Below are 11,391 nucleotides of genomic sequence, written 5' to 3'. Positions count from 1 at the left end.
TTGTATTCTCAAGAGACAAAATATAAACAAACTTAAAATACTTGTGAAAAAGAACATGATGAAAAGAACATAACCAAAATAATAATTACTAATTTATTATCATAATATTATTATAGTATTAAATAAAATAAATTTATAAAAATTTAAAAGGAAGATAATATATCACACGTCTCGAGACAATTGTGTTTTACTCCAAAATAACTGGGACGGGGGAGACAGGATAGTTTCAACACTTCTAACATAATAATGGATATATTGAAAGATAGCCAAAATTAGGTTAGGTGCATTTTACCTCAGTGTCGGTCTAATCAGTCAAGTGATGTAATGGAATCTCTAAACTTGAATAGATTTAAACAAACGCGTGCAATGTTGTGCCTACTGTTAAAAGGACGCAAACCAACAGTCTTTATAATTTCATCTTCTTCACATTTATAGTTGTTCTAATGAAAAGTTAATAGAAAATTAAAATGTAAAATATTTGACAAATTGATCAAAAGTTATAATGGAGCTTTACGTAAAATAGAATGGTTTAAGAAAAAAAAAATTATTTCATTTCCATAGTTTACATCCAGTATTTACAAGCTGAAAGGAGACGTATGTTCAAATGTATCACATCTCATCTATTGCTACAGTCTCACATACGAAGATTAAACAGATAACGATTATCAGGTTGAGTATTTGTAAAGACAAAGCAGTAGCCGCAATATGTTTTGAACTCAATCCTGCTACTTCAATCTGATCTGTCTGAGATCCGTGGTCAATGTATCTGTCTGGTGTGTCATGGCTCGCCACTGCAACAATTTAACAATCTCCTTTAATCGGAGTTATTGAATGAGAAAAGTGAAAAGGAAAGGAAAAAGGAAGATTGATTTATGGGGTACCTTGAGATTTCCATCGAGGAGTCCATTCAAGCCTAGGAACTGAGAAACGTGAGAGCCAAATCCTCCGATGGATCCTTCTTCAACAGTGATAAGAACTTCATGCTCTCTAGCTAACTGCTTCATCAGTTCCCGATCCAAAGGCTTGCAGAATCTGGCATCAACCACGGTAGCTGAGATGCCTCGAGCTTCAAGCAACTTTGCTGCCTCCATACAGCTTTGAACCATGGTTCCATATCCCACAAGCGCCACCCTGCTTCCTTCCTTCAATACCCTTCCTTTCCCAACCTACATCCATTTCAAGTCTCCATCAGCACTAAATGATTGATTTATGACTTTCACACATTCATCTTCAAGTCTCTCGGTTATGCTTTACGAGATGTAAAATCTCTTTCACATCTTTATCTCATGCAGCATAAAAATGCTTCGTTTTTTTAAATTTAAGATAATCCGTACCTCTAGCGGGGTGCCTTTGTTGTTTGGTGGAAGCAGGGATCCTATGCCATTTCCTCTTGGGTACCTAAAACAGCTAGGGCGGTCATCTATGGCCGCAGCCGTGGCTACCATGTGCATGAGCTCGGTTTCATCTGAAGGAGCCATGACCACCATGTTTGGCAGACAAGCCATGAAAGTCGTGTCAAAGGCTCCACAATGAGTTGGGCCATCAGCACCCACAAGCCCAGCCCTATCTACTGCGAATCTCACTGGAAGCCTCTGAAGGTCCACATCATGTGCCGCCTGCAAATTAAAGTCACAAGTCAACAAAGTGATGACAGGACAAAAATATAAGAATCTGCGGCATCAATCCTATAAAAGTTTAGCATAATTTTGTCACCTGATCAAAACCCCTCTGCAAAAACGAAGAGTAAATTGCACAGAAAGGCTTGAGTCCTTCGGCAGCAAGGCCGGCAGCGAAGGTAACAGCATGCTGCTCTGCGATCCCCACATCGAAACACCTTTCAGGGAATTGCTTTTGGAATAAGTTGAGTCCAGTGCCTCCTCCCATTGCAGCATGGATGGCAACAATTCTGTCATCGGCCTCTGCTTCTGCTATTAGAGAATCTGCGAAGTACTGGGTGTAAGGACGTGTGCTTGTTTTGGACTTCATTTGCTTCCCTGACTTGGGATCAAACTTCACAACACCTGCATACATATAAATATAACAGTACCATGAAGCTTATTGTTTGAATTTGCTGAGACAAAGTTATATGCAGATAAACTTTTAGAGGCTAGGACGCAACACAATACCATGCATCTTGTCTGGTGCTGCTTCCGCAGGAGCATAGCCTTTTCCTTTCTCAGTGATAACATGAATTAGAACAGGTCCTATGTCAGGCGTGCCCTTGATTTTCTTCAGAACATGCACGAGGTCTCCTACATTATGGCCGTCCACTGGACCGATATAATACAGCCCAAGCTCCTCAAACAAGCAAGCGCCTGAACCACCCGCTATTCCTCTCATATACGTATCCAATTTTGCCGCAAACTCGTGTGTTTGGCCTCCGATTTGCTTGGTAACTCCCTGTTATTTTTGTCGGCAAACATTAGTTGTAGAGCATAAATCCTATGAGGACGCTCAAAGGTCGGTCGTCTCCTATCCAAGCACGTGGTAAACAGGGAGGGGCGTGTGATAAAGACTCACAACATGTGTGGATCCCACTGGCTCCCAGGAAAGAAATGTGTGGATATACCTTGGCAGCCTCACGCAGCTGATGGAACTTTCTACTGGTTTGTAGTCTTGTGAGTGCTTTGCTTAGAGCGCCGACCGGAGGGGCTGCACCGTCGACGGTGGCGGTGGGAAGGGATACTTGTTCATTGTCATTCAAGATTATGATCATATTGGTATCAAGGAAACCGGCGTTGTTCATTGCCTCGTAAGCTTGGCCCGCCGTCATTGCGCCGTCACCTATCACTGCAACCACTTGGTTCTCCTTCCCCATCAAGTCCCTCGCAACCGCCATCCCTGAATTACCCCCAAAATATACAGTTTATGATTAATAAGATCACGCAAATGATAGTTATGAGTCTTATTAACGATTATATATGAAAAGTGTTTATACCTAAGGCGGCGGAAATACTAGTAGAACTGTGACCAACTCCAAAGGCATCGTGAACACTCTCTTCCCTCTTGGGGAATCCTGCGAGTCCACCGGTTTGTCGAATGGTATGCATGCTTGATCTTCTTCCAGTCAAAATCTTATGAGCGTACGCCTGATGTCCGACGTCCCAAATGATCTTGTCTTGAGGAGTGCTGAAAACATGGTGGAGAGCGACGGTTAACTCCGCCACGCCGAGGCTTGAGCTCAAATGGCCTCCTGTCTTCGAGACTGTGTGAACAATCTCTTCTCTCAGTTCATCGGCAAGCTCACCGAGCTCCTGATTCCCACCGGATCGATCATGTTCAGTACAGTTCACATATCGCAGAGAAATGAGCTAGAGTGCGATGTGGAATAATTAGTGGCAGAATTGACATTTACCTGAAGGGATAGATTCTTCATGTGAATTGGGTAATTGATGGTGTCCAAGATCGGAGTAGAAGGTTTCTCTCCAGAGAAATTCAGAGGCTTCCTCAACTTGATTGATTCCAAAGGTTTCTCTTCCTCACCAACGGGCCCTCCTCCTGCTGCCATCATCGTCGCTTTCTTCCTCTGAAAATCAAACAGAAACAAAAAATGTTAGCGTCTGACTCCATTAACAACGCGGAAAATTGGCTTGAAATCATTGATCTCATCACATACCCTTTGTGGGTTAGTTGCAGAATAAACTCTGGTTGTTCGGATTGAAAGAGTAGGGGAGGAGGAGGTGTTATCCTGAGAATGGTGTAGGGGAAGAAAACTAGTGCTGATAAGAGAGCAAGCCATTGTTGAGTAGTTGCGATAAAGAGAATGAGCAGAGAAGGAGGAAGAAGAAGAAGACCGGAAAGATGGTGCTTGAAGGTGCTGAGCAGAAGGCGGATATCTGTGGAATTTATAGAACTCAATTTTCGGTTTTTTGGCACTATTCATGTTATGACCGTTTGACTGACGTCAGCAGTGAGACTTTGAATTTTCAATATCGAGAACTAAAATATTTAATTACCACACCCTCACCCCCCAAGACAATGCTTAAAGTTACTCTGCAATCTCTATGACATCAGCGTGATACTTATCTAGAGCTGCACATGGGTAGGGTTGAGCTGGACATGGCCCTAGCCAGATACCCTTTTTTTTTTTTTTGAGTAGAAACTGAAATCTCTTCTTAGAAGATCAACTTACAAATACAAGATCTAACCTCCTAGCTCAACATCCGCTCCAGAAATTCCCGGTAGAGGTTGGTCCAGGAAGCAATAGACATCATCCATATCATGAGAAGTTCTGGCTAAAAAATCAGCTAATCCTATATGTTCCCTGCTAGTGTAACTAAGACTAACCTGCCAGTCTCGATGGAGCAATAATCTAGTATCATCAATCAAATCTTTAAAAGGATAATCGACATTGCATCCTCTCAAGATCAGATTGATTGCCTCTATACAGTCAGATTTAACAATTATTTTCTTGAGATTCTTAGACCAACAAACATTTAAGCCATACAAGATTGCAAACACTTCCGCCAAGGCTGAGGGAACTGAGACAGTCTTGCATTGAAAACCACATAACCAGCTCCCTTCTTTATTTCGGAGGACCCCTCCACACACGCTTCTTCCATCCCGAAGAACTAATCCATCCACCTCCAAGTAAGCACATTCCCCATTGTTAGTATTGACCTCTGGAGGTATCTGTTTGTTGTTGCTGAAGAAGGTACATCTTTCCACTAGTTCCTTGTCCAAACTGGCTCTGAAGAAGCTATCATTAGCAGTAGTCTATAAGATGGCCTGTGATGGATTGAAAAGTTTCTCACATCTTGATACCCAAATGTCCTAGCAGATGTAACCAAATAAATATTTCTATTGAAGCTTCTTAGTGTGCTCTTTTCCAGCTTCTGTTTTAAATTCCACCTGATCCATCTCTCTCCCTACATGTTTATGAAGTCTTCCCACATTGAATCATCTACTACTGATTTCCAACAATCTATAGCATTGATACAATCCCTGATCATATGCATGGCATCTTCCCTGTTGCGACAGTTAAATGGACATGATGGTTCCTCTAGCATCCCTCTGTGCGCTCTCATCTCTGCTGTGTGCACTCGGTTGTGAGCTAGTAACCAGAGGAAGGTTTTAATTTTCTCCGGTCTTGGCCATTGCCATATGAGTCACCACACGCTATCCGCCCGTTCTTGTGTACCTGCAAGGATAAAACGATATGCAAACCTAACAGAAAAAAGACCATCCGTGGATGGTTTCCAGAAAATTTTATCCTCCCCTCTCTGCTCACGGGGTGGGTGAGCACGAGTAATTTGATCAATGATATCATGAGGGAACTAGACATTGAGTTTTCTTCTATCCCAGTCTCCCTATTCCATTAGATAATCCACCACTTTATCATCTCTATTAATAAATGGTTCTCTTCCTGGAATATAATGAATTAGTGGAGCATTTATTTCTGACCAGTTCTCAAACCAAAAGGAGGTATTCCTTCCATTCCCTATCTTCTTAGCCAGCCCCTGTTTAAATTTCATCCAAACGTTGCTGATCGCTTTCTAAGTGAGGGATGAGTTTTGCCGCTTTTCCACCTTCGGTATTATATCTGTCCCGCACCCATATCTTGCTCATAGTACTCTAACCCACAAGGCTTCTTTGTCTTGAATCATTTTCCAGCACAGCTTCATTATGAAAGCTTCATTCTGGGCTTTCAGATTTTTTATTCCCAGTCCCCCTTCATTCTTTTCCTCTGTAATTTGGTCCCAAGCCACCAAATAGAGCTTCTTTTTATTTTCCTTATCTCCCCAGAGAAAACCTCTGCTCATCTTCTCTATTTCGTTCAGCAAGCATTTAGGCAGTGAAATGGTTTGCATATGATAAGAGGGAATTGTACTAATAATTGTTTTGATCAGAGTGGCTCGACCTGGAAGGGTAAGCATTTTCTTTTTACACCCTGAAAGTTTGCCCACTATCTTCTCTAAAACTGGTGCAAAAAGGGCGAAGGAGGCCCTCCTGTGAACAAGGGGAATTCCCAAGTATTTCCCTACATCTCCTGTCAATCCAACTCCTATTATTTGGCTCAGCTGGCTCACTCTGGAATAATGAACATTTCTTGAGAAGCACATTTTCGTCTTAGTTCTATTCATTTTTTGACCCGAAACTGTGCAGAAATTTTCAATACATTCCAGCATTACTTCTACCTATTTAGTGGAGGCTTGCCCGAAGAGGATAAGGTCATCAGCAAAGAATAGGTGTGATATGGGAGGCCCACCTGAGTTTAGGTAGATAGGTGTCCACTCCCCTTCTTCTATAGCATCATGAATAATGTGATTAAGTCTTTCCATGCAAAGTGTGAAGATATAAGGGGATATGGGGTCCCCTTGCCTTATGCCCCTTGATGGGGAAAATTCTTCTGATTCCTCCCCATTCCACATGACTTTGAAGGAAGGGGTGGTAATGCACATCATGATTAACGTACACATCTTTTCCTCTAATCCCACTTTCCTTAAAGTGTCATGGATGAAGTTCCATTCTAGCCGGTCATAAGCTTTTTCAAGGTCCACTTTCACCACCAGCCAGCCTTTCCTACCTTTTTTAGCTTTCATCGCATGGATCACCTCTTGAGCTACGATGATATTGTCACTGCTTTATCTCCCTACTATGAAACTACATTGATGGTTACCCACTACTTTTCCCATAATAGACCTCAGCCTCTTGCTAATAACCTTTGTAATCATCTTGTAACTCACATTACATAGGGATATTGGCCTGAAATCTTTTATGCAGCTTGGAGTCTCCTATTTGGGAATGAGAATCAGATTTGTTTTGTTTAGAAGGTGTATTCTGTGAGGATTAGTGAACATATTCTTGACCATTTGGCAGATGTGATTCCCTAGGATGTTCTAGAATTCCTGGTATAGAAATGCTTGTATACCATCCGGACCTAGAGCTTTAAAGGCACCCATATCAAAAACTGCTGCTTTTATCTCTTCATTATCCACTTCCTTTTCCAACCATCTTTTATCCATATCCGAAATAGGAGGAAAGGATGAAGATGTTTGGAGATTTCTGGCCGTGTCTTCATTGCTGGTGAAGAGGGTTTTATAGAAGGTAAGAGCTATCTGTTTCAGTTGCTGTTGATTAAACACCCACTCTCCATTGGAATCTTGCAGCCCATCAATTCGGTTCTTTCTTCTTCTTGTCAAGGTAGAGGCGTGGAAAAAATTGCTATTTCTGTCTCCCCACTTAAGCCAATTGCACCTTGACTTTTGATACCAAAGAAGTTCTTCTTGAGCTATTACCTTATTGTACTCCTTCCAAAGCTCCTTCTCTGTTTGTATCAGGAATTGGTTGTCCCTTCTACTTCGGGCCCTATCAATCCCCTCTATTCTCCTCATAAGGTTTTTCTTCTTCCTCGGTAAATTCCCTATTTTTCCTTTGTTCCATTCCTCAGCTTGTTTTGTAAAGTTTTCAACATTGTCATTCCAATCCTTATGAGCCCATGAATTTCTGATGATCTCTGAGAAGTCCTCCTCTAAACACCAACCTGCTTGGCATTTGAAAGCTGGTTTTCTTGTTTTCCTAGGCTGTTTATGAGCATTCCTTACCAATAGGGGACGATGATCTGACCCAAACTTGGGTAAATGATACACCTTCGCAAAAGGGAAGATCTGAATCCACCTTTTGTTAGTGAATGCCCAGTCAATTTTCTCCTTCATTCCATTTCTCTCCCAAGTAAAGTGGTCTCCAACAGTGTCCATTTGCAAGAGTTGGGTCTTAAAGATACATTCATTAAACTTTCTCATGGAAGCAACATTGTGGCATTTACTTCCTATTTTATCTTCCATATTTAGATAGGAGTTAAAGTCCCCAATCACTAACCAAGGTCCCTGTATAGATTTGCTCAAGCTCTCTAAATCTTCCTAGAGAAACTTTCGAAGGGCGTGGTTGGGTTCAGCATAAACACTGGTTAGCAATAAAGAGGTGCCATCGTTCTTTCTAGTTACCTTGACGTGGAGGAGTTGAGTAGTAGATTGAACATACTCAATTGTGAGTTCTTCCTCATTCCACAGCATCCAAATTCCTCCTGCATATCCAGTAGCCTCAAGTCGAATCCAATTGTTGAAGCCAAGACGCCTAATCATTGTATCAGCTTTCGTACCACTTACTCTTGTTTCGAAGAGTATAAGAATTTGCACCTCACGACCCCTAACTAAGTCTTTAACTCTAATAGGGAAAGACTTGGAGGTAGCGCCTCTATAATTCCATGCTATTAAATTCATAATAGTGACACGAGGAGAAATGGGATAAGGCGGCCTACTGTCTCGCAGTCCCACCATCTTCCATGATTCCACCTCCACTTTCCTCTCCAACTGCTTCAGAAGTTTCATACCAATAATCATGGTTTTCAGTTGCTTCTTCCTCAAACTCCAACTGTCGAGATATTTGAACTATATCTGGTGGTTCTCTAGGTTGAGGCATTAAGTGTTCCTTCAAATTTACATTTAATAGTTCTCGGTGGTCTCTTGAGGAAACAGGTGACATATCATGAAAAGTGGCTGGGAGTGACTGGGGTATGTTTGTTCCTTGCCTAATACTCACATTTGGGCCCTCTCCAGTAATCGACCCAATGATCAACTTATGGGCTCTAGATACTTGCTTTCTTTTAAGGATAGGTGAGATAATCTTGGGCCGTTGGTGATTTCCTCTTTTGACTCCAATGGCCTTTTTCTCTTTCCCACTGTTTCTCATTGTTGGTTTGGGCTTCAAAATGTTTCCGTTAGGGTTTTTGGTGGGACCCATCTCCTTTTTTCCTTCCACTATAACCTCTGGTCTTTCCCTTTCTGTCATAAGGTCGTCTGTGTCCTGCATCTACTTAGCCGTCCTGCTACTCTCTCCTTCTTCCATAATGGTATGCTCACTGGCCGGCTTTTTCCCTACATTTTTTAACTTATCATCTATCTTAGAGGCCTTCTCAGTTTTCCTCCTCTATTCTATCATGCCAGGTCTGTTTTTACGTGCTGGTAAGTTGTCTGTTGATTTGACCGTTCCCTCTTGTTCCTTAAGAATGTCAAAATGTGACCCTGGAGCATTGGTAGGCTCTTTCCCTTTTTTGTGAATGCCTATTCCCCCTTTAGCTTGATTGCCCCTGTCTGTTTCACCCTTTTGAGTTTTTGATCATAAAGTGTGTTTTGCTTTCATCCATGTTCCGTACTCTTCCTCTAACGTCACCCCTGGCATGCTAAACAAGGCTTGCTTGCCGTCTTCCTTCAGCTCCGGCATCGACTCCTTGTTTTCCGGCAGGTTTTGTTTTCCTTCTTTAGGCTCTGTTCGTCTCTCCATGTTCAGAGGACAGATTTCCAGCTTGTGACCATATCTTCCGCACTTAAAGCAAATTTCTTCTAGCCCCTTATACTCTACTGTGAACATTCTCTTTCGAAGCATAAATCTCGATTGCAACTTCCTGTTCAGATCTATTTCTACACTTACTCTGGCGAACTTCCCTCTTTCCACCGTAGCCATATTCCTCGTGTTACACTACGCTAAGGTGTTCATATCCACTTTCAGCGACTTTCTGATCAGATTACCCCGCTCCCACATGCACTCCTCCGAATACATGTGCATCAGTAATGTAGGGACTCTTACCCAAATAGCAACTTTGTGAACCCTATTGCAGTAGGGGTTGAAGTTAGGACTCCAACGTTGCACTACCAAATAATGCCCTTGAATAAGCCAGGGTCCATCGAATAGCAATCTTCGATTTAGTTCTAGATTATCAGTGCGAAACACAAAATAATTGTTTGGAAGATCAATGAGTTTGAATTTGTTTGTTCTCAGTAGCCATCCTACTCTGTCTTTCATTACCTGCAGGCTTGTTGTCTTGCCTAACACGGTTAGAATTAGAGCATTTTTCCAGGGTCTGCACAGCTCTTTCAGTCTCTCATCGCTGATATTGAGTCTAGGTAGGCTTCCTAAGAGTTCCTTTTCTGCTTCTATCAGTAGAGGGGCTGATTCCTCTTCCTCTCTCAACCATTGTATCATCAGTCCATCAAGGTCTCTGTCTTCACAGTGCTGTGTCTCGCCTCCCATTAGTTTCTCCTTGTAGGATATAGGAGATTTAAAAGTTCCTTTCTCCTCTCGCTGCTTCCCGGTCTCGTTCTGTTCCCCTTCCCTGTCTAAATTCTTGTTTCCTTTCTCTTTCCTCCCTGCAGCGTCTTCACCATCGAGGTCTTGCTCCTCCATGTGGATATCTCCATCCATCTTCTTTATGTTTCTTCCCATCAGGTCATCCTCTTCTTTCGATTTCTTGCCATTTTCCGACATCTGAACCTCATCGCTCACCGTCGAGTTCTCGTGCCCACCGCTCTTCTCTCTACTTTTCTCACTCATCTCTCTGAGCGTTTCCTTTTCAAGTTGAAAACTTATTCAAAGTCCAGATACCCAATTTGAAAGATGGGCAAGCTGTGTTTTGCAACCCGTTGTCTGGCCCTACCTGGTAAAAGCCCTAACTATTTTGGGCTGGGTAAGGGTAGTCTTTTCTGTCAAATTTAATAACAACTTGCCCGTATCATATGTAAAAAAAAAAATTTAATTATCATGTTTTGAGACAAGTGAGAGAGAAAAATACTAATCACGAATAACTCAATCACTCATATATATATTTATATAAGACTTATATAGTCTTGTTCTTCAGCTTTCGATTTCTTATAAGAGGTAAAAAAAATTTAATAATTAAAATATTTAATAATTGATCTAATTTTGTAGTTTATTCATAGAGTTGATGATTCTTATAGTTATGTGAAAGCACAAGATTTGAAAGGTAGTTTTATTTTATTTTTTGTTTTAAAAAATTGGAGGTAAGAGGAAAAGAAGGAAATTTAACTTGGAGTAATTTAGCATATTTAATCTTATATTTTGATAGTTGGTTCTTTTATATAATTATAATTTTTATGTTCTTTTCATTTTTTTTCTAATTTTAACTAATTTTTTTAGCCAAAATAAAGGGAATACCTGCTTAAAATAATATTACATTATATATAATTATATATTTTTTCGGAGCAGGACAGTATACCTTGCCCATGGCCCTGCCCTACCCATGAATCTACCCGGCTAAAAAATACCCATTTTTATTGAGCAGCCTTTTGTTGGGCTGGGCATGACACTTTTTTTGTGGACTTGGACAGGTTTATTAGGCATGCGTGTCTCATGAACACCCCTATAGTTATCCATGAGGATCAGCACTGATTGTGACAGGTTACGTAAGAGATAATAATAATAAATTTATAGTAGAGTCATACTCATGCCTCCTTGCCAATGTTGCCGGGCGTGTCCAAAATCATTATTCAAAAATGAGTTTATTTATTATAATAATAGGTGGATAAAAATCACATTTAGAATTTTTAATAACAATAATCAGAAATACTATATATTAAGAGTAATAATATAATAATTTCA

General features: G+C 41.0%; 1 protein-coding gene and 1 pseudogene across 1 annotated transcript; both read right to left on the bottom strand.

Annotated features, from left to right (window-relative positions):
* Window positions 1–609: 609 nt before the first annotated feature.
* On the bottom strand, window positions 610–3,495 carry LOC114732262 (probable 1-deoxy-D-xylulose-5-phosphate synthase 2, chloroplastic; annotated as a pseudogene).
* Window positions 3,496–9,114: 5,619 nt separating this feature from the next.
* On the bottom strand, window positions 9,115–9,459 carry LOC114732261 (zinc finger CCHC-type and RNA-binding motif-containing protein 1-like). The gene has a single exon (XM_028919558.1). The coding sequence runs from the start codon at window positions 9,457–9,459 to the stop codon at window positions 9,115–9,117; it is 345 nt and encodes a 114-aa protein (XP_028775391.1).
* Between the last annotated feature and the right edge of the window lie 1,932 nt (window positions 9,460–11,391).

The sequence above is a fragment of the Neltuma alba genome, unplaced genomic scaffold (assembly GCF_004799145.2).
Source record: "Neltuma alba isolate B1F8T4 unplaced genomic scaffold, ASM479914v2 tig00012897_pilon, whole genome shotgun sequence".
In the NCBI taxonomy this organism is placed as follows: domain Eukaryota; kingdom Viridiplantae; phylum Streptophyta; class Magnoliopsida; order Fabales; family Fabaceae; genus Neltuma; species Neltuma alba.
Note: the sequence above shows the minus strand (reverse complement) of the source record. Positions and strands in the feature narration are given on the sequence as shown.